General features: G+C 48.5%; 1 protein-coding gene across 4 annotated transcripts in view; it reads left to right on the forward strand.

Annotated features, from left to right (window-relative positions):
• rc3h2 (ring finger and CCCH-type domains 2) overlaps nucleotides 1-26,549 on the forward strand; it is a 193,627-nt gene that overhangs the window by 146,976 nt on the left and 20,102 nt on the right. For 3 of the 4 annotated variants that reach the window (XM_072488392.1, XM_072488391.1, XM_072488393.1), the window contains exons 17-18: nucleotides 1,566-1,662; nucleotides 21,446-21,527. In XM_072488392.1, coding sequence (XP_072344493.1) covers nucleotides 1,566-1,662; nucleotides 21,446-21,527 — 179 coding nt within the window. Of the gene's footprint in view, nucleotides 1-1,565; nucleotides 1,663-3,618; nucleotides 3,766-21,445; nucleotides 21,528-26,549 lie in introns of all 4 variants that reach the window. The other variant, XR_011937645.1, reaches the window with a different exon arrangement.

Genomic DNA, 26,549 nt, shown 5'->3' on the forward strand with positions numbered 1-26,549 from the left:
AAACCCATGCAGACACTAGGAGAGCGTGCAGACTCCGCATAGACAGTGACTCAAGCCGGGAAATGAACCGGGGACCCTGGAACTGTGAAGCAATAGTGCTAACCACTGTGCTACCATTAGGTATATTCATAAGGGCCGGCATGTGGCACAGTGGTTAGCACTGACACCTATGGCGCTGAGGACCCGGGTTCGAATCCCGGCCCTGGGTCACTGACCGTGTGGAGTTTGCACATTCTCCCCATGTTTGCATGGGTTTCACCCCCACAACCCAAAGATGTGCAGGTTAGGTGGATTGGCCACGCTAAATTGCCCCTCAATTGGAAAAACAAAAATAATTGGGCACTCTAAATTTAAATTTTTTTTTTAAAAGTATATTCAAAGGTTTTCAAATGTAACTATTATTGAAAACTTTTAATTAAAGTAGACCTGGGGATTTATTTGTAATGGGTTGTGGACACCCCTGGCTGAACCAGCATTTGTTGCCCATCCCCAATTGCCCTTGAACTGAATAGCTTGCTTGGCCATTGCAGAGGCTGGTTAAGAGTCAAGCATATTTCTGTGGGTCAGAATCACATGTAGGCCAGACCAGGTAAGGATGGCACATTTCCTTCAAGGGACTTTAGTGAACCAGATGGGTTTTCAACAATAATTGATGATCGTCACCATGGCAACCGTCATCGAGGCTCTTTATTAATTGAACGTAAATTCCACCGGATGCCATGGTGGAATTTGAACTCTTGCCCCCAGATCATTAGTCTGGACCTCTGGATTACTAGCCCAGTGACAACATCACTATGCCACTTGTCTCTCCAATGGGATAAAAGAAAGGGAAATGCGACACTAAAAGTAAAAATGGCACCAGTCTTTGATTTGCTCATACTTGTCTCTGAACTGTTGCAGCAGTCTCTGTTTTACCTTTGATCAGTTGTTTGAGAACATCAATATTTTGTACGCGTAACTTTTAATTAAGGCTGTGAGCAGATGCAAGTATTCCTATTATCCCTGTGTTGGCTAGTTTCTTAAATTTTCAACTCTTCTACTGTGCTAAAGTAATAATATTGTGGTTAAAGACTACTCAAATGTCGGTTCTTTTGTTACTGGAATATCAACCCCATACAGCACAAATAATTATAAAGCTTAAAATTATTTTTCCCATTATCCCTTCTTTGGGTTTTATTTCATCTACTTTAAAGTGTACTCTTTTTTTAATGCTTTCACAATGTGTGTAGTTTAATATATGAAAAGACAAATTAACTGATCAGCTCGTAAACTCATCTACCACACACAAACAATCGTATTTTTCTTGGATGCCGAGCCATATAATGTAAGATTTAAATTAAATTGTGCATTGGTAATTGTATATTTACACCACACGTCACGATACTTTTTGGAAAACTTCCTCCTTAAGATGGAGTGAGGTTAAAAGAAGCAATGTTCTGGAAATTCAGTATCAGGTATAAATACACAAAATCTGGTGACTGCATACTAGTTTGTTGTTCAAAATTTTTGCCTCTGATGAAGTATTGTGTAACCGATCAAATTAGTGAAATATCAATGTTTTCCAGACTATAGTCCACATGTAAGCCACGCAGATTCTAGTAGTTGGAGTTCCCATGCCCTTTCGTATGGATCAAATTCTACCACTGGCCAGTACCTAAACAGGTAATAAAATGTCATTAGTGTTAACAATCTCTAATTATATTGTGTGTTCCCTTGACCCATATCTCAATCTCTATCTCTTTGAATCTTGACCTATGAACAAACCAAGCTATTTTAGATGTAATGGCCTCAATGGAAAAATATATTGGAATAGAATCATTTTTGTAAGCTTTTGTGAAGAAAATAAAACATTCAGCAACTATTTATTATAAAATATTACTTTTTTTTAAATGAAAAGCGGAACCGAGAGTTTTATTACAGTTCTGGAGGTCTGGTTTCAACTGTTTTATTGTATAAAACAATTTCTTCCTCATTGAAATTTTTTTTTCTACATTGTGTAGTTGATCCTTTTTTTTACATTTGGATCTAAGCTATCATAATCCTAATAGTGTCCACCTGAATGCATATGGGTTCGCACAAATGGATGAATGATGCTGAGCAATTTTGTTTACAAAATCTGCTAAACTCTTTCCCATTTAGCAGAAAATACCTATGCAGAATCATAGAATTCCTACACGCAGAAGGAGGCCATTCGGCCCATCGACTCTGCACCAACCCTCTAAAGAGAACCCCACCCCGCCATTTCCCCACAACCCTATAGCCTCATCTAACCTGCACATCCCTAGACATAGAAGGGGCAATTTAGGATGGCCAATCCATCTCACCTGCACTTGTTTGGACTCTTATGTACGTAATCTTATGCAGTTTATGCATCTTGTGTAGTTCGGTAAATCTACAATAGCATAGGTTCATTAAAAAAAATTAATCTAAATCTTAATTAAAATTAAACTCCACTGGGCCCTTTATGGAGATTCGATAGTACAGTAAGCAACCATTGGCGAGATCATGGCCCATATTTAACGTAGTGTTGAAAATGAGCCCCACGAGCTGCTCGCATTACTGGCTGTCTCGCTGTCTGATTTGGCGGACTCTCGCCTCAGCGTCTCGCCGCTAACGAGAAGGGGCTGCTTGTAAACGCTCCCTCCCAGTCAATACACAAGCATGGCAGCGTGCAGACAAAGCTTCTCGCTTTGGGGATGTGGCCAGACTTCTCGACGCCATTGATGCGAGATGGGACATCATGTTCCCCCGAGGGGGCCGGAGGACCAACAGCGGGGTCAGCAATGCCACCTGCGAAGCAGCCACTGTCAGTTTGGTCAGCATGACGTGAGAGTCATCGATCAATGCCGGAGGAAGACCAATGACCTCCACCGAGCTGCAACTTTACATTGCCACCTCTCTCCTGACGTTGGTTCTGCTTTCCACCCCTCAAATTCCCAGACCCCCCACCACAAATCACTGGCTGACACTTCGCACCCTCCCCACATCCAATCTTCATGTTTGTTCCTCGGAACCCAGTGGTACTCACCAGCACAACTTCTTCCTATCCAGGTGCGGTGCCAACACATGCCAACTGCTATAGACACTCGTGACCCATCAAGCTCATAATGCCCTCTCTTTGTCCCCACAGGAGAAGGTAGCTCATAATAAGCAGGAAAGAGCCAACGTGGGAGAGGGCGCAGTCCCAGAGATCTGAGTCCTCACCCCCTATGAGGAACAGGTCCTGTGAATTGCGGATTGACCGAGGTCACCAATGGCAAGGTTTAAAAAAAAAAAAAAAAAAATTTAGAGTACCCAATTATTGGCAATTTAGCGTGGCCAATCCACCTAGCCTGCACATCTTTGAGTTGTGGGAGTGAAACCCAAGCAGACACAGAGAGAATGTGCAAACTCCACATGGGACAGTGATCAAGGGCTGGGATTTGAATCTGGGTCCTCAGTGCCGTAGTCCCAGTGCTAACCACTGTGCCACGTGCCGCCCCAACGACAGCAAGATTGGCCTGTGCCAGAGGTGAGGATCCACTGCCCCATCCTCCAGGTGATCTGGCTCAAGTGAGTATTTGATGTCAGACAAAATGATCCTTCCCTCTCACTGACAACATGTCCATTGTCTTGTAGGATCTCCATCTGATGAGGCCAGGCAATCCGGAGTCGTCCTCCCCACCATTACCACTACCACTACCCAAGAGAACACCTCGGACAAGAACTCCGAGGAGAATACCATTGAGGCATCACAGTCGCCACCCCCACCTTCCACCAGCACAGGTATACACACCTCAGTGGGCAACATTAGTGGACAGGTTTCTGGGGCACAATCTGGTGAGCATACACAGTTGCTGATGCACATCAGGTGGAGACAGGATCATCCGGGGCGACAGCAATCTGAGTCTGCTGGATCCCAGGACTCAGATAGGTCCCAGTCAGATGCCGAGCCTCTGGTCAAGGTTCTCCCAGAGTTGACGTAGATGATAGGACACAGCTGTGACGGTCAGGAACGTATGTCAGCAATATTCCAGCAAATGCATAGCAATTGGAGGAGTCCCAAAGGCTACCAGCACTGGAAATTATGCCAATGTGTGGCACCAAGGCCAACACTGCTAGGGTGGGAGACTGCACTGGAAAGCCTGGAGCATTACGTCCGGGCCTTGAATGGTGGTGCCCGAGGCATGGCTCAGTCTATGACACCCATGGCTGAGGGCATCGACATCATGTCCCAGACGCAGGTGGACATTGCTGAGGCATTCCAGATCATGGCCCAGTTACTGAGGACCATTGCTAAAGGTGTCAACACCATGGTGCCATCAATGGGGAGCCACCAGGACTGGCAGAGCCAAATGGCTGAGGCTTCTGGTGCTCACTCCAGCTGCACCTTCATCCCATGGAGACCCCCAGGGCCTTGCAGATACCGTCCAGGAGGAGGAAGTGCAGGAGACCAACCCGGACCTGCCACCAAGGAGACAACGCCAGTATTCAGTTCTTCCGAATTCTCCCCCCCCCCCTCTCCTGATATCAACATGTCTGCAAGGGCAGTAGGTAGAACAGGGTGGTATGGCAACACCTGTGGTAAGTAGGCCGGGGCCCGCTGGACCTAAACCCTCCGAAGGACATTGCCAAGGGCATCAAAAGGCCACCGGGCGCAACACACAGCAGGCTGCCTCCACATCTAATGTGCATCCTGGGGACACAGCTAGGGAAATGGGGGAAGGGAGAATTGGAGGAGGGAATTGGGGGAAAGGGGGATTTGGGGGTAAGGAGGGGAATGGGTGGGGAGGAGGGAAGTTGGAGGGGTGGGAGGTGAGCTGGCGGACACAGCCCCATTCTATGATAATCAGATGAGGGCCAGCCTGGCCCTCTGGGTGTGTCGGACCCTTGCTGCCACCTGTCTTCCATTCTCTGGTTCCTCTTTGTGCTCGCCCTCCAGCCCATCCTGGTCTGCCTCAGACGAGGCCCCATGTCCCTCCTCCTCCTCCAGCATGGCGCCCCACTGCTGTGCCAGGTTGTGGAGGGCACAGCAGACCACCTCAAAGTGGGAGACCCTCTGACCATCTTGGGGGTTTACTGCAGGGAACCACCAGAGCAGTCCAGGCATCGGAACTGTATTTTGAGCAGTCTGATGCACCACTCGATGACAGCATGGTTAGCAGCATGGCCCTCGTTATATCGGGTCTCCACCTCTGTCTCGGGCTTCCGCACCGGCGTCGTCAGCCAGTACCTCAGCGGGTAACTCCTTTCCCCCAAGAGTCAACCTGTCATCCTAGGGTGATCCTCGAAGACGTCGGAGATCTCCGAGTATCCCAGGATGTAGCTGTCGTACATGCTCCCTGGGTAGTGGGCACACATGATTATGGAGCCGATGGTCGCATACAATCTGACCGTTCCAGGAGTAGAACCCCTTCCTGTTAATTAAGGGAGCTTCCTGATGCCACAGTGCGTGCAAGGCAACATGCCAGCCAAGTCTCATGATTCTAGGGCATCCTGGCAATGCCAGACAATCCTGCAGTCCGAGCATCTTGGTGGGCCTGCTCCAGCTCAAAGGTGATGTATTTAGATGCCTAGGCATACAGGGCTTCCATGACCTCCCGGATGCACGTGTGGGCTGTAGCTTCCAAATACCACACAGGTTTCCACTCGAGCCCAGAGATAAGCCGGTTGCATAACGGTTCAGAGCTGCGGTGACCTTCATGGGTATCGGGAGCGTGTTTCGTCCTCCTCCAAAGGGTGCCAGTCCACGAGGACGTGGCACAGGTGCCGCACTGTCGCTTTGTTGAGACTGAGTCCCCTGCAACATAGGCTATCCGTCATCTCGTCGAAAGACCAACAAAGCCTTGGGCCATCGCTGGACTCCCCCTCTGGATTCCTCCTCGGCCTGAGGGGCGTACTCCTGCAGGTGGGGGTGTGAGGGGCGTCCCCCTGCAGGTGGGGGCGTGTGGGGGCCCCTGCAGGTGGGGGCGTGTGGGGGCCCCTGCAGGTGGGGGCGTGCGGCGGCCCCCGCAGATGGGGGCGTGCGGCGGCCCCCCGCAGGTGGGGTGCTGCCTTCTCTGGCGTCTGGCCACCTGTGCTTCTACCAGCAAAGCGATGGCAGCCGCGGGACAGACACTACCACCCATTTTGGCATCTGTAAGGAATTGGAGAAGGTGAAAGACCAACAATCAGGTAGGGTTTCCATCCCAGGATCCTTAAATCTCCCAAGCCTCCTTCCACCCTTGCATGATATTGAGGCGATGGTCACACACAATTAAGGGATATGGACCACTCGGGATGGCCTTCTCAGTGCCATCCTGCGATCTAGTTTGCCGGCATCATGTTTGCATCTTGCTCTGCACATCATCCCCTGGCCATATCAGACCCCTGCTGGGAACATTAGGGAGATCATGCTCAGGTACCCTCCCCTCATCCACACACTTACCCTTTGGTTGCCAGAAGATCCCCAGGGCTGAAGCCCTACTCTTTAGTGTTTGACTTTTAGCAGTTGCCTCTATGGCGCTGACGCTCCTAGAATTCAGGTACTGTTCAGGCATTAGTTTGATTGAAATTACTTCTGGTGGTGACATGTAAGAAGGAGGTTGCACGTTTGGTAGCTCCAGCCAGGAACCGCATTTTTTAGGACTTTCTGCCTGTTTAATCTGGAGATTCATGCTAGAAAACATCTGGATCGGTAAGACCAGTTCCCTGCACCGAATTCATGCCCAAAGGAAAAGGGGAAAGGAACCAAGAAAACAGAGGTGGATTTTTCCTCACGGACTCGGGAGCCTCGTGGAACTCCTCGGTAGAAAAGATGGCGACGGCAGAGTTCCAGTTATCGGCGGCCCAGATTACGATGGACATGCTCTCAGACGTGCTGCATAAGGAATTTACAATACTCTTCGAGAGGCAGTGGAATTTGGTCTCGCAGAGATTATGTAATTCATAGGAATAAGCCATTCAGCCCCTCGAACTGATCTAGCTTCAACTGCTGTTTGTGGGAGAGAGTTCCTAACCTCTACCACACTTTGAGTGAAGACGTTCTTGTCAACATCTCTACTGAACGGTGTAGCCCTACTATTTAGACTACGCCCCCTAGTTTTATAATCTCCAATCAGTGGAAATAGTTTATCTTTATTTACCCTGTCTTTCCCTGTTAATATCTTGAATACTTCAATCAGATCACTCCTTAACCTTCTAAATTGTAGGAAAAACAGGTCTAATTTGTGTAATCTCTCCTTGTTACTCAACCACTGTAATCCAATATCAATTTTGTAAACCTACGTTGCACGCCTTCCATGGCCAAAATATCCTTCCTAAGCTGTGGTGCCCAGAATTGCTCACAGTACTCCATGTGGGGTCTAACCAGGGTTTTGTATAGCTGCAGCATAACCTCTGTGTCTTTATATTCCAGACTTTTTGATTATTTTCTGCACTTGCATTTTAAGGATCTATGCACCTGAACCCTCAAATCTCTTTATACATCCACTGTACCTAACCTCTTTCCATTTGGAAAGTACTCTGCTCTATTCTTTTTTGGTCCAAAATGAATAACTTCACACTTGCTTAAATTCCATCTGCCACAATTTTGCCCATTCACCTAGTCTGTCAATATATCTGTGATTTTATCCTATCATCTAGGCTATCTACAGTGCCACCGAACTTTGTATCATCTGCAATTTTGGATATATGACTTTCTATGCCATCATCTAAGTCATTAATAAATAGTGTGAATAATTGAAGCCCTAACACAGATCCCTGTGGTACACTACTAGTCACCTTCTGCCAATTAGAGCAATTACCCATTATCCCTGATCTCGGTCACCTGCCATTCAACCAATTTCCGAATCAAGTAAATATTTTGCCCTCAACGCCGTGGGATTCCACCTTAGTTAACAGTCTCTTGTGTGGGAATTTATGAAATGCCTTCTGGAAATCCATACAAATGACATTCACATACATTCCCCTGTCTTCTACCTTAATAACCCCTCTTCAAAAAGTTCAATACGATTAGTTGGGCATGACCTTCCCTTCACTAATTCATGCTGGCTCTCCCTGATCGACCACAATTTTTCAAGGTGTTCAGATATCCTATCCCAGATTATAGACTCCAGCAAATTACCCACCACGGATGTTGGGCTAACTGCTCTGTAATTCCAGACCTGGGTATCCTCGTACACCAGTCACTGAAGTAAGCATGCAGGTACAACAGGCAGCAAAGAAGGCAAATAGTATGTTGGCCTTCATAGTCTGGGAATTCAAGTACAGGAGCAGGGATGTTGTGCTGCAATTATACAGGGCCTTGCTGAGGCCACACCTGGAATATTGTGTGCAGTTTGGGTCTCCTTATCTGAGTAAGGATGTTCTTGCTCTAAAGGGAGTGCAGCGAAGGTTTACCAGACTGATTTCTGGGATGGCGGGACTGACATATGAGAAGAGATTGAATCAGTTAGGGTTATATTCGCTGGAGTTCAGAAGAATATGGGGAGATCTAATAAAAAGCTATAAAATTCCTACAGGGCAGACGCAGGAAGGGTGTTCCCGATGGTGGGTTTGTCCAGAACCAGGGGTCACAGTCTTGGGATAGAGGGTAGACCATTTAGGACAGATGAGGAGAAATTTCTTCGCCAGACTGGCCGGCCTGTGGAATTTGTTCCCACAGGAAATAGTTGAGGCCAAAACATTGCATGTTTTCAAGACTCAGTTGGATATAGCACTTGGGGCAAAGGGAATCAAAGGATATGGGGGAAAGTGGGATTAGGCTATTGAGTTGGATGATCAGCTGTGATCATAGTGATTGGCTGAGAAGGCTCAAAGGGCCGAATGGCCTGTTCCTGCTCCTATTTTCAATGTTTCTATGTAATTCCCTGGTTTCTCCCTTTTGCCCTTCTTAAAAAGTGGTGTGCTATGTGCAATTTTCCAGTCCAGAGTGATTACTGAATATCTGAAAGATTATAATTAGGCATCTACAATAAGCTCCCCTACTTCCTTTAACACCCTCAGATGGAAACAGTCAGGTCCTGGGGATTAGTTTCATTAATTTTCAAGTTAGTGATGCTGTACTTCCATTAATTGTATTAAGTCCCTGTCCTCTATGGGCTATTTTCGGGACTTCCAGCAAGTTATCCTCCTTTTCTACTATAAATACTGAAGTAATTGTTCAACATGTCTGCCAATTAATTGTATTAAGTTCCTGTTCTCTATTGACTATTATTTTTTTGGGACTTCCAGCAAGTTATCCTCTTTTTCTACTATAAATACTGAAGTAATTGTTCAACATGTCTTCCAATTCCCCATTATCACTGACAATATCTCAATTTTCAGCTTTTAGTGGGCCTACATTGCTCTTCGCCACCTGCTTTCCCTTTATATAACTATAAAATATCTTAAGATATCCCTTTCTAGTTTTCTTTCATAATGCATTTCAGTAGCTCTTATCTGCTGCTTTGTGACCCTTTGCTGGTCCTTGTACCTATCCCATTCGTCCAAATCTGTGCTTTGTGTTGTATTTTTGTAAGCCCTTCATTTAGTTTTATGCTATCTCTAACCTCTTCAGTTGTCCATGGCTGGGTTTTTTTGTGAAGCGGAGCCTTCTCCTCTCAGGGGTATAAACTTTCTCTTGTAAATGTTTCTTTAAATATTCTCCACTGATCTTCAGTTGTTTGACTCATTAACAGATCTTCCCAGTTTACCATGGACAGTCATCTCGTTAAAGTAAGCTTTACCCAAATCTAAAATACTAGTATCTGAAACGTGTTTTTCACTCTCAAACGCTGCATTGAAGTCAATCCTGTTGTGATAGAACATACAGTGCAGAAGGAGGCCATTTGGCCCATCGAGTCTGCACCGACTCACTTAAGCCCTCACTCCCACCCTATCCATGTAACCCAATAACCCCTCCTAACCTTTTTGGACACTAAGGGCAATTTAGCATGGCCAATTCACCTAACCCGCACGTCTTTGGACTGTGGGAGGAAACCGGAGCACCTGGAGGAAACTCATACAGACACTGGGAGAACATGCAGACTCCGCACAAACAGTGACCCAGCGGGGAATCAAACCTGGGACCCTGGCGCTGTGATGCCACAGTGCTAACCACTCTGCTACCGTGCTGCCCCATCACTATTTGATAAATGTTCGCGCACAGTAGGCTACTAATTAAATTGTGCTCATTACTCATAACTAAATCTAATATTGCCTGTCCTCTTGTTGCATCTGCAACATATTGCTACAGGAAACTATCCTGGCTACATTTCAGAAATTCACTTCCTTTCTGACAGGTGCTTGTCTGCCTCTCCCAATCTATGTGTAAATTGAAATCCGCCATTAATACTACTCTACCTTTGCTGCACACTTGCCTAATTTTTGCCTTTATACAATCTTAACATCTCAACTGCTACCAGGGGGTCAATACACAACACAACAATACACAACAGTTTTAGATCCTTGGATACTTTCCCCTCATTATATCCTCCCTCACCATTGAAGTGATAGTATTTCTAATCGGTAAGACAGCTCCACCCCCTCTGCCATATTCTCTGTCCCTCCTGTAAACTTTATAGCCAGGTATATTTCGTTCCCAGTCCCGGCCATCCTGCAGCCATGTCTCTATTAGCAACTACGTCATAATCTTCAACTAGCATTTGCGCCTGCAGCTCATCTGGTTTATTCCTTACACTCCGTACATTTGTATAAAGAACTCATAATTGGGCTATTCTTCCTGACTTATCCCTCAGCACTGATATTTTATTTGCTTGTTTATTATTTTTCACTTTTGGTTTAACCATTGGCTGCAGTTCTGAAGTTAGATTCCTATTAGTGAGAGGCAGCACGGTTTTGTGAAGGGGAGGTCGTGTCTCACTAACTTGATAGAGTTTTTCGAGGAGGTCACTAAGATGATTGATGCAGGTAGGGCAGTAGATGTTGTCTATATGGACTTCAGTAAGGCCTTTGACAAGGTCCCTCATGGTAGACTAGTACAAAAGGTGAAGTCACACGGGATCAGGGGTGAACTGGCAAGGTGGATACAGAACTGGCTAGGCCATAGAAGGCAGAGGGTAGCAATGGAGGGATGCTTTTCTAATTGGAGGGCTGTGACCAGTGGTGTTCCACAGGGATCAGTGCTGGGACCTTTGCTCTTTGTAGTATATATAAATGATTTGGAGGAAAATGTAACTGGTCTGATTAGTAAGTTTGCAGACGACACAAAGGTTGGTGGAATTGCGGATAGCGATGAGGACTGTCTGAGGATACAGCAGGATTTAGATTGTCTGGAGACTTGGGCGGAGAGATGGCAGATGGAGTTTAACCTGGACAAATGTGAGGTAATGCATTTTGGAAGGGCTAATGCAGGTAGGGAATATACAGTGAATGGTAGAACCCTCAAGAGTATTGAAAGTCAAAGAGATCTAGGAGTACAGGTCCACAGATCACTGAAAGGGGCTACACAGGTGGAGAAGGTAGTCAAGAAGGCATACGGCATGCTTGCCTTCATTGGCCGGGGCATTGAGTATAAGAATTGGCAAGTCATGTTGCAGCTGTATAGAACCTTAGTTAGGCCACACTTGGAGTATAGTGTTCAATTCTGGTCGCCACACTACCAGAAGGATGTGGAGGCTTTAGAGAGGGTGCAGAAGAGATTTACCAGAATGTTGCCTGGTATGGAGGGCATAAGCTATGAGGAGCGATTGAATAAACTCGGTTTGTTCTCACTGGAACGAAGGAGGTTGAGGGGCGACCTGATAGAGGTTTACAAAATTATGAGGGGCATAGACAGAGTGGATAGTCAGAGGCTTTTCCCCAGGGTAGAGGGGTCAATTACTAGGGGGCATAGGTTTAAGGTGAGAGGGGCAAAGTTTAGAGTAGATGTACGAGGCAAGTTTTTTACGCAGAGGGTAGTGGGTGCCTGGAACTCACTACCGGAGGAGGTAGTGGAGGCAGGGACGATAGGGACATTTAAGGGGCATCTTGACAAATATATGAATAGGATGGGAATAGAAGGATACGGACCCAGGAAGTGTAGAAGATTGTAGTTTAGTCGGGCAGTATGGTCGGCACGGGCTTGGAGGGCCGAAGGGCCTGTTCCTGTGCTGTACATTTCTTTGTTCTTTGTTCTTTGATTGGCACCATGAGGCAGCAGTGTTAACCACCGCCACTGTGCTGCCCTGTTTCCATAGTTTTCAAGATAAGTAGAAACTCCTGCAGTGGGCCAAGGAGCACCGTGACACGAAGTATGAAGGTAGCCTGATCAGGATCTATCAAGATGTGGGAGCAGAGCTGGCGATGAAGTGGGTGGCCTTTAACGAGGTGACGGCCACTCTGTACCAGAAGGGCGTTTTGGGGAGGGGAGAGTGGTGCAGAAGAGATTTTGAATATTTATTTATTTTTTAAAATAATTTTTATTAAGGTTTTCACAGAATATCAATAACAAAATGAAAAAGGAACCCAACAGGGTTAAATACAAAACAGAGTCAAAAAACAGCCCTCCTTACCCCCCTCCCTCTGTACATAAATAACAAATTAACACCCCAACTTAACACAAAGCCAACATATCAAATATATACACCCCCTCAGATCCCCAGGTGTAAATAAATATAAATAAAGTAACCCCCCCCCTCGAGTTGCTGCTGCCATTGACCAATGTCTACCGTTCTGCCAGGAAGTCTAAGAACGGTTGCCACCGCCTGAAGAACCCTAGTTCCGACCCTCTCAAGGCGAATTTCACCCTCTCCAACTTAATAAACCCCGCCATATCGTTGATCCAGGATTCCACGTTTGGAGGCCTCTCATCCTTCCACTGAAGAAGAATCCTTTGCCGGGCTACCAGGGACGCAAAGGCCAGAATACCGGCCTCTTTTGCCTCCTGCTCCTCTGCCACCCCAAATATTGCGAGACCCCAGCCCGGTTTGACCCTGGATTCTACCACCCTCGACACCACCCTCGACACCGTCCTCGCTACGCCCTTCCAAAATTCCTCCAGCGCTGGGCATGCCCAGAACATATGGGTGTGATTTGCTGGGCTCCCTGAGCACCTAACACACCTGTCCTCACCCCCAAAGAACCAGCTCATCCTTGTCCCGGTCATGTGTGCCCTGTGCAGCACCTTAAACTGTATGACGCTGAGCCTCACGCACGAAGATGAAGAGTTCACCCTCCCTAGGGCATCTGCCCACGTCCCTTCCTCGATCTCCTCTCCCAACTCCTCCTCCCACTTACCTTTCACCTCCACCACCGAGGCCTCCTCCTCCTCCTGCATCACCTGGTAAGTTTCCGAGATCTCCCCCCCCCCCCCCCCCCCCCCCCGAGAGCACCTGTACTGTGCGTGGCAGCAGCCGCGGGAATTCCACCACCTGCCGCCTGGCAAACTCCTGAAGGTATTCCCCGGGGGGAGCCCATACTTCTCCTTCAACTCATCCAGGCTCGCGAACTTCCCATCCACAAACAGGTCTCCCAACCTTCGTATCCCTGCCCTGTGCCACCCCGCAAACCCTCCATCTGTCCTCCCTGGGACGAACCGGTGGTTCCCCCGTATTGGGGTCCACACCGAGGCCCCAACGTCCCCCCTGTGCCGCCTCCACTGTCCCCAGATTTTGAGGGCAGCCACCATTACTGGGCTCGTGGTATACCTCCTTGGAGGGAGCGGCAGCGGCGCCGTTACCAGCGCCCCCAGACTCATACCCACACAGGACGCCGTCTCCAGCCTCTTCCATGCAGCCCCCTCCATCACCCACTTACGCACCATTGTCGCATTGGCGGCCCAGTAGTACCCACAGAGGTTGGGCAGCGCCAGCCCCCCCATCTCTACCCCGCTCCAGGAACACCCTTCTTACCCTCTGAGTCCCTCGCGCCTACACAAACCCCATTATGCTCCTGTTGAACCGCCTAAAAAAGGCCTTCGGGATAAACACTGGGAGGCACTGGAACAGGAACAAAAACCTTGGGAGCACCGTCATTTTGACTGACTGCACCCTACCCGCCAAGGACAGTGGCAACATGTCCCACCTCTTGAACTCCTCCTCCATTTGCTCCATCAGCCTTGTGAAATTTAGCCTATGCAGGGCCCCCCAGCTCCTGGCCACCTGAACCCCCAAATACCTGAAGCTCCTCTCCGCCCTTTTTAGTGGGAGCTCGCCAATCCCCCTCTCCTGGTTCCCTGGGTGAACCACGAACAGCTCGCTCTTCCCCATGTTGAGCTTATACCCCTAGAATTCCCTGAGGATCCTCATTACTTCCTGAATTCCCCCCCCACCGGGTCCGCCACATAGAGCAGCAAATCGTCCGCATAGAGCAACACCCTATGCTCCTCCCCATCCCACACCAACCCCCTCCAGTTCCTCGACTCCCTCAGTGCCATAGCCAGGGGTTCAATCGCCAGTGCGAAGAGAAGGGGGGACTGGGGACACCCCTGCCTCGTCCCTCGGTGCAACCGAAAGTACTCCGACCTCCTCCTGTTCGTGGTCACACTCGCCATCGGGACCTCAAACCTCTTCGGCACCTCCCACAAGTACCCCCACTCTACCCTATCGAAGGCTTTCTCAGCGTCCATCGCCACCACTATCTCCGCCTCCCCCTCCCTCGCCGGCATCATGATAATGTTCAGAAGCCTCCGCACATTCACGTTCAACTGCCTCCCCTTCAAGGACCCCGTCTTGTCTTCGTGGATGACCTGCGGCACACAATCCTCAATCCTCGTGGCTAAGACCTTCACCAGCACCTTGGCATCTACGTTGAGCAACAAAATCGGCCTGTAAGATCACATTGCCGGGGATACTTGTCCCGCTTCAGGATCAAGGAGATCAGTGCCCGGGACATCGTCAGGGGCAAACCCCTCCCCCTCCCTTGCCTCATTAAAGGTCCTAACTAGCAATGGGCCCAACAGGTCCATATATTTTTTATAGAATTTGATGGGAAACCGTCCGGCCCCGGTGCCTTCCCCGCCTGCATGTTCCCTATCCCTTTGGTCAGCTCCTCCAGCCCAACTGGGGCCCCCAATCCTGCCACCAGTCCCTCCTCCACCTTCGGAAACCTCAATTGGTCCAGAAAGCGGCCCATCCCTCCCTCCTCCAGTGGGGCCCCTGACCGAAACAATTCCTCATAAAAATCCCTGAAGACCCCATTGATGCCATTCCCACTCCGCACCACACTCCCTCCCCTGTCCTTAACTCCTCCGATCTCCCTAGCTGCGTCCCGCTTCCGAAGCTGATGCGCTAGGCTTGCCTTTTTCCCATACTCATAAATCGCCCCCTGGACCTTCCTCCACTGCACCTCCGCTTTCCTGGTGGTCACCCGGTCGAATTCGGTCTGGAGGCTGCGCCTCTTCCTCAACAGTCCTTCCTCAGGCACCTCCGCATACCTCCTGTCTGCTCTCACCATCTCCCCCACCAGCCTCTCCCTCTGCTCCCTCCTCTTCTTGTGGGCCGTAATGGAGATCAGCTCTCACCTAACCACCGCCTTCAGTGCCTTCCATACCATCCCCACTCGGACCTCCCCATTATCGTTGGCCTCCAGGTACCTCTCCATGCTTCCTCGGACCTGCTCACTCACCTCCTCGTCCGCAAACAGCCCCATCTCCAAACGCCACAACGGGCGCTGGTCCCTCTCCTCCCCCAGCTCTAAGTCCACCCAATGCGGGGCGTGATCCGAAATGGCTGTCGTCGAGTACTCCGTATCCTCTACTCTCGCTATCAGCGCCCTGCTCAAAATAAAAAAGTTGATCCGGGAATAAGCCTTATGGACATGCGAGAAGAATGAAAATTCCCTCGCCCCCGGCCTTGCAAATCTCCAAGGGTCCACCCCTCCCATCTGGTCCGTAAACCCCCTCAGCACCTTAGCCGCCGCCGGCTTCCTACACGTCCTAGACCTGGAGCGATCCTGTGCCGGATCCAACACCGTGTTAAAGTCTCCCCCCATTATCAGGCCCCCACTTCCATATCTGGGATCCGACCCAACATGCGCCGCATAAAACCCGCATCGTCCCAGTTCGGGGCGTACGCGTTGAGCAGTACCACCCTCTCCCCCTGCAGCTTAACACTAACCATTACGTACCTACCACCATTGTCTGCCACAATGCTCGACGCCTCGAACGACACCTTCTTTCCCACCAAGATCGCCACCCCTAGATTTTTGCCATCCAGCCCCGAATGAAACACCTGACCTACCCACCCTTTCCTCAATCTTACCTGGTCTGCCACCTTCAGATGTGTCTCCTGGAGCATGACCACATCCACCTTCAGCCCCTTCAGGTGCGCGAACACGCGGGCCCGCTTGACTGGCCCGTTCAGTCCCCTTACATTCCAGGTTATCAGCCGGATCAGGGGCGACCCGCCCCCCTCCCCCGCCGACTAGCCATAACCCCTCCTCGGCCAGCCACACGCCCGCACCCCATGCCCGGCCTGTTCCCCACTGTGGCGGACCCCCATCTCGACGCCCCCCCACTCACTCCAGTTCCCCCTTGACCATAGCAGCAGCAACTCGATCCCCCCGCCCCCCCGGCTAGGACCCCTCCTAGCTGCTTTACTCCCCACATTGCACCTCCGCAAGTCAGCTGACCCCGGCCACTCCCGCCTCTCCTTCAACTCCTCCCATTGTGTGACACACCCTCCTCTTCCATTCCCCATCCGCAGGCTCTCCACCTCCCCCTTCCATCCCAAGCGCGGGAAACAACCCTCGCTTCTCTGCCCCGGCCCTGCCCCCTCCAGTCTTCAGCGCGGGAAAAAGCCCGCGCTTACCACCTACCCGGCCCCGCCACCTCTGTCGCAGCTCCTTTTACAGGCCCAGTCCCCTCACCCCCGACTCGGGCCTCCCCCTTCCCGTGTGGCCCCATCACACTGCCGGCCATCCACCCCTGTTCCATTTGCTAGCCCCCCCCCCCCCCCCGACCAACCCAACCAAAACAGTGCCCAACCCACCCTAACCACCCTCACCAAACCAGAAAGAAAAGAAAAAAAACAAGAGCAAAGGACCCCCCCCTCAAAAAGTAACATGTCAACCACAATCCCCAAACGCCCATCCCGACCCTCAATTTGTGTCCAACTTCTCGGCCTGAACAAAGGCCCACGCCTCCTCAGGAGACTCAAAATAATGGTGCCGGTCCTTGTAGGTGACCCACAATCGCGCCGGTTGCAACATGCCAAACTTCACCCCCTTCCTGTGCAGCACCGCCTTCGCTCGATTGTACCCGGCCCTCCTCTTCGCCACCTCCTCACTCCAGTCCTGGTATATTCAAACCTCCGCGTTCTCCCACCTGCTGCTCCTCTCCTTCTTGGCCCACCTGAGCACACACTCCCGATCAGCGAACTGATGAAACCGCACCAGCACCGCCCGCGGAGGCTCGTTAGCCTTGGGCTTCCTTGCCAGCACTCTATGGGCCCCTTCCAGCGCCAGGGGCCCCTGGAAGGATCCCGCTCCCATCAGCGAGTTCAACATGGTTACCACATAGGCCCCCACGTCCGGCCCCTCCGGGAGGCCCAGAATCCGCAAGTTCTTCCGCCTCGACTGATCCTCCATCTCCTCGAACCGCTCCTGACATTTCTTGTGGAGCGCCTTGTGCGCATCCACCTTTACCGGCAGGCCTAAGATCTCGTCCTCGTTGTCGGAGATCTTTTGTCGGGTCTCGCAGATCTCCACCCCCTGGGCCATCTGTGTCTCCAGCAGCTTATCAATAGAAGCCTTCATCGGCTCAAGCAGGTCCGCTTTACTCTCCCTAAAGCAGCGCTCCTGTTGCTCCTGCGCCCACTGCATCCACGCTGTCTGGTCCCCGCCCGCCGCCATTTTGTTCTTCTTCCCTCGCACCTTCTTCCGGCCCACCACCACTTTTTTTAGTCGCCCCGCTCCTGGTAAAAGCCATATACTGTCGGGGAACTATTGTACTCTCCTTCCCACAGTGGGAAACGTCGGAAAAATGCCGTTGGGGGCCCTGAAAAGAGCCCAAAAGTCAGTTTTTTGCGGGAGCTGCCGAATGTGCGACTTAGCTCCGCATAGCCGCAACCGGAAGTCAAGATTTTGAATATTTACGAGCGGACCATCTCAATGGAATCTGTGCTGCTGGATCAGTTGAAGGCGAAGTGGAGGAGGAGTTGGGAACCATTCGAAATGATGTGTGAAATGAGGCCCTTTGTAGGGTAAATTCCACCTCCTCTTGTGCATGGCTCAGTCTGATCCAGGTCATGGTGGTACACAGAGCTCATCTAACTAAAATGAGGATGAGCGGGTTTCTTACGGAGGTAGAGGACAGGTGTGAGTGGCCCGGCTAAACTCACCCACATGCTCTGATCATGTCCAAAGATGGTGAGCTTTTGGGTGGCCTTTAGCACCATGTCAGCAGTTCTTAACATCGATCTAGAGCCTTATCTATTGGTGGCCATTTTCAGGGTATCGGACTTGCCAGGGCTGCAGACAAGGATGAAGGCAGATACTCTTGCCTTTTCCTCACTGATAGTCAGGAGATCAATTCTGCTGGGATGGAGAGCTTCCGCTCCGTCTAGTGCTTCGGCCTGGTTAGGTGACCTTTATGGAGTTTTTATACCTGGAAGTGGTCAAGTACACTGTTAGGGTGTCGGTGGAGGTGTTCTACCTGAGGTGGCAGCCATTTATCTCATACTTCAAATAATGACTCACCTCATTGAGGTGTTCAAAATTCTGAACATAAAGAGGGATATTCTGTTTCTACTAGTTGATATGTCCGTGATTAGGGGGTCGCAATTTTAAGATGGTCAGCACGAGAACTAGGAGTGAGATGAGGAGAAACTTCTTTGCTCAGAGTTGTTGGGGTTTGAAATGCGCTGCCTGGGAGAGTGGTGGAGGTGGATTCCATTGGAGGTTTCAAAAGTGAGCTGGATATTTATTGGAAGGTGATGAATTTAGATGGCTACAGAGGTGGAGCTGGGAATGGGAGTAGGTAGGTGTTTGTTTTTTTAGGCAGCCAGTGCAGACACGATGGACCGAATGTATTCCTTCAGTGCTGTAAATAACAAACAATAACAAACAAACAATCAGCTATTGGGGAGAGGTAGGGTTTGGTTGTGGGACTAGGGGGGTTATGGCCCGGGGTGGGGGGGGGGGGGGGGGGGGGGGGGTTGGATGTGGCTTTTGTTGCTTATTTCCCCCTGATCTTTTGTGTTGTTAGCACAACAAATGTATGAGCCATATTCAGAATTGTGAAGTTTAGATCATGTGTTATTTATGAAATCTTTCATAAAATATATATATTTTTTAACTTCATTGAAATGCTATCCACTAATCATCCTCTGAGACATGGCACATGTACCTCTAGAAGCCACTCAAGAGTTGAGTGTGAGGTGCTCTTCCAACTAACAAGGTATTTGCAATAGCCTTCAGCTGTGAAGCTTCGCAGCTAAAGGGAGTTAAACATAGAACATACAGTGCAGAAGGAGGCCATTCGGCCCATCGGGTCTGCACCGACCCACTCAAGCCCTCCCTTCCACCCTATCCCCGTAATCCAATAACCCCTCCTAACCTTTTTGGGCACTAAGGGCAATTTATCATGGCCAATCCACCTAACTTGCACGTGTTTGGACTGTGGGAGGAAACCGGAGCACCCGGAGGAAACCCACGCAGACACGGGGAGAACGTGCAGACTCCGCGCACACACTGTGATCCAGCAGGGAATCGAACCTGGGACCCTGGTGCTGTGAAGCCACAGTGCTACCACTTGTGCTACCGTGCTGCCCATTAAAGTGACTTTAAGCATAGAACCATGAGCCGGGCTCTGTCCTGGAAGTGATTGGTAGGGCAGACACTGTGGTTTCCCCTGTTATGTGTCACCACAATAATTAAAGATAGCCTGAAGGCCTCATACCAGAAAATGGAAATGCCGACTCGCCTCACTTCCCTTCAGTTGCCATTGCGCCAGCTTCACCTTTTTAGAAAGGAGTACGCCGCCTGCTGATTTCTCACTGGGGAATCGGTTAATTCCCGGGAGGCCACTGCATTCAACTTCAATATCGTCAATGAGATTGAAATGAATGCAAATGAAGGTTAATGGTATGTTCCCCAATTTTGGGAAAGGTCTCCAATGGGAATGGGCCGTGTAAATTGCAAACTGGTTCGCACCCGGTGCGAATCTTGATTTTGGCCTTTCCTGCTATTTACCCAGCATGCGCATATTCGCGGCAGACACAACATGGTGGTTAAATCACTCCCAACGTCTACCTAGATCAAATTTCTCATTGTAGAATCATGCAAACTTATGACTGAGTCGAAGGCTGCCACTTGGTCCTAAAAGGTGCCCCAACTACCTCAGAGTACCCTGAAAAAGCAAGATGTCTCAAATATTTTGCCAATAGGTGAAGCTAGCCATTTCATGCTACTGCATATTCTCCACTAACAGCATGCTGCCCTCAAGCCAAAATAGACATTCTGCCTAGCACATGAGTAATTGGTGTGTAAATTTCAGGGTTAGTGTGATGCTAGGTATGTGGACTTTATTTCCCAATGATTGGTGGATCGTATCAGCGGCATTTCTCTTTTTGCTGATTGCAGCAATAAGGGTACGAACAGTACTCCACCAGCCCGTGATTTCAAAACTCATCACATGGAATGGATTCAGTGATTGGACAGCACTTGCTGAACAATCCCAAGCATGCTAGGAATTGTGCTAACAACCAATCAATGAAGCTTGTAATATGATTCATTTGTGCAGGGCCCTGTCTTCTACAAACAGAATATGTCCAAGCATTGCACTTTTTCAACTAAACAAAAGTGTAGGAGACAACCATTCTCTGGTGCATTGCCATGCCAGCAACACGCCAATCAGAGTCCACTTGCAGCTGTCCCGATTTGAGTGCAAAACAAAAAGCATCAACAGCATATTTTTGTTCCCAACAATACTGCGTTCTTTGCGACCAAAGGACTATACAACTTTAGCTCTTTCAAAAATAATCATATTGATCCCTCTGCAATGTTGTCGTCTCTGACAAATGGGTATGCTGAGAAATGTTTAAATGTCCATTGAACATTTGAATTTAGAAACCTCAATAACTAGAATACGATTTTAAAATGAATTGAAGAATCAAGAAACATTTTAATCGGTGAATTTCTTAATGTTGTGTTTCAAATATCCTGCACGCTTTATTGAAAAAGTTTATTGGTACACTCTGTGTAATAATACAGGATACTGGCTATCCATTCAGATCTACAATGCAGACATAAATTTGATATTCAAAGGTATGTCTTAAAGATTTTTTTATAGTTTTTCACAGTTTCATTGAAGCTGCCCCATTCTGTTTTTAAGCTGGGCAGGCCAACCAGATCTCTCCTACATTTCCTACATTTTAGTCAGCAGGAAAGGCCCATCGTGATTCTCTACATGGAAAATCACTTTTTATTCAGTGTTGGTCCCAAATATCGTGCTTTGGGATTGACGTTTTATGTTCATGAACACATTGCCTCCCCAATATATGGTGCATTCAGCAGCTAATTAGTATTATCAAGAATTATATTAACAATTGTTTATTTATTCTTGCAGGGACAGATTGCGAGTGATTGATCTGTCTGGTCATAGGAAACATTCTAAAGGTGGAGATCAGTTGCATATTGAACTGCAACAGGTAAGGACATGGTGATTCAGATCCTGAAATTTACAGAAAAGGTATGGAGCAGCCACATAAATGCTGTGGCTACAAGAGCAGGGGCTGAAAATTCTGTGGAGAATAGCTCGCACCTGACTCCCCAAAGCCTTGTCCATCTGCAAGGCACAAATCAGGAGTGTGATGGAATATTCTCCACTTGCCTAAATGAGTGCAGCTCCAGCAACACAAGAAGCCTGACACCATGCAGGACAAAGCAGCCCACTTGATTGGCACCGCATCCACTACCTTCAATGTTCACACCCACCAGCATCGATACACAGTGGTAGTGGTGTATACTATCTGCAAGATGTACTGCAGCAACTCATCAAGGCTTCTTTGACAGTGCGGCACAGTGGTTAGCACTGCTGCCTCATAGTGCCAGTGACCTGGAATCAATTCTGTCCTTAGTGACTGTGTGGAGTCTACACGTTCTCCCCGTGTCTGCATGGGTTTCCTTTGGGTGCTCTATTTTATTCCCACAGTGCACAGATGGGTACGTTAGGTGGATTGGCCTAAATTGCCCCTTAGTGTCCAGGATGTGCAGGTTAGGTTACGGGGATAGGCGGGGTGGGCTGGGGAGTTGGCCTGGGTGGAGTGTTCTTTCGGAGGATCGGTGCAGACTGGATGGGCCGAGTGGCCTCCTTTGGCACTGTAGTGATTCTATGATTATTCTCAGACACCACCTTACAAACCCATGACCTCTACCAATTCACACCAATAATTTGATGAAGCGACTGAATGTATAATTCATAAATTTGCTGATGACACAAAGTTAGGTGGAAAAGTAAGTTGTGAAGAGGATACAAAGGAACTGCAAATGAATATAGATGGATTAAGTCAGTGGGCAAAAATTTGGCAGATGGCATATAATGTGGAAAAATATCAACTTGCAGAATGAATGGAAAAGCAGTATATTATGTAAATAGAGAGAGACTTCAGAATGCTGAGATACAGAGGGATCTGGTTGTCCTGGTGTATGAATCATGCAAAATTCGTATACAGATGCAGCAAGTGATTAGGGAGGAAAATGGAATGTTGTTTATTGCAATGTGAATAAAATAAGAGTAGGGATATTTTACTACAGCTGGACAGGTTGTTGGTGAGACCACATCTGGAGTACTGTGTACAATTTTGGTCTCTTTGTTTAAGAAAGGATATAATCGCTTAGAAATGGTTTAGAGGGGGCGGCACGTGGCGCAGTGGTTTGCATTGGGACTGCGGCACTGAGGACCCTGGTTCGAATCCCAGCCCTGGGTCACTGTCCGTATGGAGTTTGCACATTCTCCCCATGCCTGCATGTGTTTCACCCCCACAACTCAAAGATGTGCAGGTTAGGTGGATTGGCCACACTAAATTGGGGGTATACTACAGGCCTCCCAACAGCCAGCGGGAGATAGAGGAGCAGATAGGTAGACAGATTTTGGAAAAGAGTAAAAACAACAGGGTTGTGGTGATGGGAGACTTCAACTTCCCCAATATTGACTGGGACTCACTTAGTGCCAGGGGCTTAGACGGGGCGGAGTTTGTAAGGAGCATCCAGGAGGGCTTCTTAAAACAATATGTAAACAGTCCAACTAGGGAAGGGGCAGTACTGGACCTGGTATTGGGGAATGAGCCCGGCCAGGTGGTAGATGTTTCAGTAGGGGAGCATTTCGGTAACAGTGACCACAATTCAGTAAGTTTTAAAGTACTGGTGGACAAGGATAAGAGTGGTCCGAGGATGAATGTGCTAAATTGGGGGAAGGCTAATTATGACAATATTAGGCGGGAACTGAAGAACATAGATTGGGGGCGGATGTTTGAGGGCAAATCAACATCTGACATGTGGGAGGCTTTCAAGTGTCAGTTGAAGGGAATACAGGACAGGCATGTTCCTGTGAGGAAGAAAGATAAATACGGCAATTTTCGGGAACCTTGGATGACGAGTGATATTGTAGGCCTCGTCAAAAAGAAAAAGGAGGCATTTGTCAGGGCTAAAAGGCTGGGAACAGACGAAGCCTGTGTGGCATATAAGGAAAGTAGGAAGGAACTTAAGCAAGGAGTCAGGAGGGCTAGAAGGGGTCATGAAAAGTCATTGGCAAATAGGGTTAAGGAAAATCCCAAGGCTTTTTACACGTACATAAAAAGCAAGAGGGTAGCCAGGGAAAGGGTTGGCCCACTGAAGGATAGGCAAGGGAATCTATGTGTGGAGCCAGAGGAAATGGGCGAGGTACTAAATGAATACTTTGCATCAGTATTCACCAAAGAGAAGGAATTGGTAGATGTTGAGTCTGGAGAAGGGGGTGTAGATAGCCTGGGTCACATTGTGATCCAAAAAGACGAGGTGTTGGGTGTCTTAAAAAATATTAAGGTAGATAAGTCCCCAGGGCCTGATGGGATCTACCCCAGAATACTGAAGGAGGCTGGAGAGGAAATTGCTGAGGCCTTGACAGAAATCTTTGGATCCTCGCTGTCTTCAGGGGATGTCCCGGAGGACTGGAGAATAGCCAATGTTGTTCCTCTGTTTAAGAAGGGTAGCAAGGATAATCCCGGGAACTACAGGCCGGTGAGCCTTACTTCAGTGGTAGGGAAATTACTGGAGAGAATTCTTCGAGACAGGATCTACTCCCATTTGGAAGCAAATGGACGTATTAGTGAGAGGCAGCACGGTTTTGTGAAGGGGAGGTCGTGTCTCACTAACTTGATAGAGTTTTTCGAGGAGGTCACTAAGATGATTGATGCAGGTAGGGCAGTAGATGTTGTCGATATTGACTTCAGTAAGGCCTTTGACAAGGTCCCTCATGGTAGACTAGTACAAAAGGTGAAGTCACACGGGATCAGGGGTGAACTGGCAAGGTGGATACAGAACTGGCTAGGCCATAGAAGGCAGAGGGTAGCAATGGAGGGATGCTTTTCTAATTGGAGGGCTGTGACCAGTGGTGTTCCACAGGGATCAGTGCTGGGACCTTTGCTCTTTGTAGTATATATAAATGATTTGGAGGAAAATGTAACTGGTCTGATTAGTAAGTTTGCAGACGACACAAAGGTTGGTGGAATTGCGGATAGCGATGAGGACTGTCTGAGGATACAGCAGGATTTAGATTGTCTGGAGACTTGGGCGGAGAGATGGCAGATGGAGTTTAACCTGGACAAATGTGAGGTAATGCATTTTGGAAGGGCTAATGCAGGTAGGGAATATACAGTGAATGGTAGAACCCTCAAGAGTATTGAAAGTCAAAGAGATCTGGGAGTACAGGTCCACAGATCACTGAAAGGGGCTACACAGGTGGAGAAGGTAGTCAAGAAGGCATACGGCATGCTTGCCTTCATTGGCCGGGGCATTGAGTATAAGAATTGGCAAGTCATGTTGCAGCTGTATAGAACCTTAGTTAGGCCACACTTGGAGTATAGTGTTCAATTCTGGTCGCCACACTACCAGAAGGATGTGGAGGCTTTAGAGAGGGTGCAGAAGAGATTTACCAGAATGTTGCCTGGTATGGAGGGCATAAGCTATGAGGAGCGATTGAATAAACTCGGTTTGTTCTCTCTGGAACGAAGGAGGTTGAGGGGCGACCTGATAGAGGTATACAAAATTATGAGGGGCATAGACAGAGTGGATAGTCAGAGGCTTTTCCCCAGGGTAGAGGGGTCAATTACTAGGGGGCATAGGTTTAAGGTGAGAGGGGCAAGGTTTAGAGTAGATGTACGAGGCAAGTTTTTTACGCAGAGGGTAGTGGGTGCCTGGAACTCGCTACCGGAGGAGGTAGTGTAAGCAGGGACTATAGGGACATTTAAGGGGCATCTTGACAAATATATGAATAGGATGGGAATAGAAGGATACGGACCCAGGAAGTGTAGAAGATTGTAGTTTAGTCGGGCAGTATGGTCGGCGCGGAGGGCCGAAGGCCCTGTTCCTGTGCTGTACATTTCTTTGTTCTTTGTTCTTTGTTAAATTGCCCCTAAAATGAATTGGGTACTCTAAATTTAAAAAAAAGAAGTGGTTCAGAGAAATTCACTCGGCTGATTCCTAGGATGAGGAGGTTATCTTATGAAAGGTTGAATAAGTTGGGCTTGTATCCATTGGAGTTCAGAAGAATGGGAGATGATCTTATTGAAACATAAGATCCTAAGGGCATCTTGACTGAGTGGATGCAGAAAGGAGATTTCCCTTCGTAAAAGAGTACTGAACTAGTAGACACAGTTTAAAAATAAGGGTCTCCCTTTTAAGAAAGAGATGAAGAGAATTTTTTTCTCCTGAGGGTTGAGTCTGTGAAACTCTCTTCCCGAGAGAGTGTTAGAGGCTGGATAATTGAATATTATTAAGGCAGAGGTAGATAGCTACTTGATGAACGACACAGTAACACAGTGGGTAGCACTTGCTTCACAGCTCCAGGGTCCCAGGTTCAATTCCCGGCTTGGGTCACTGTCTGTACGAAGTCTGCACGTTCTCCCAGTGGCTTTGTGGGTTTCCTCTGGGTGCTCCGGTTTCCTGCCACAAGTCCCAAAAGACGTGCTGTTAGGTGAATTAGATATTCTGAATTCTCCCTCAGTGTACCCGAACAGGTGCCGGAATGTGGCGACTAGGGGCTTTTCACATTGCAGTGTTAATGTAAGCCTACTTGTGACAATAAAGATTATTATTATAACAAGTGAATCCAAGAGTAGGATCCAACAAGGGTAGGCAGGAGAGTTGCATTGAAGCCACAATCTGATCAACCATGATCTTATTAAATGGCAGAGCAGGCACAGAGGGTTGAATGACCTACTCCTAATTTGAATGTTTGTATTTCCACCACTTGAGAAAATAGAATCTCTGTACCTAGTCTCTCTCCAATACTTTTAAAGCAGCTCGATTAGTTCACCCCTAATTCTACTATTCACAAGGGTATGCAAGCCAGGTTAATGCAACTCATCCTTTGTGCCCTGTGTAATTCAGCATTAAGTCTGCATTGTACCCCAGTATCTTCTGAAGTATGGTGCCCACAACTCAGTGCAATACCTGAGATGGAATCTGACCATGGA

The sequence above is a fragment of the Scyliorhinus torazame genome, chromosome 22 (assembly GCF_047496885.1).
Source record: "Scyliorhinus torazame isolate Kashiwa2021f chromosome 22, sScyTor2.1, whole genome shotgun sequence".
NCBI lineage: Eukaryota > Metazoa > Chordata > Chondrichthyes > Carcharhiniformes > Scyliorhinidae > Scyliorhinus > Scyliorhinus torazame.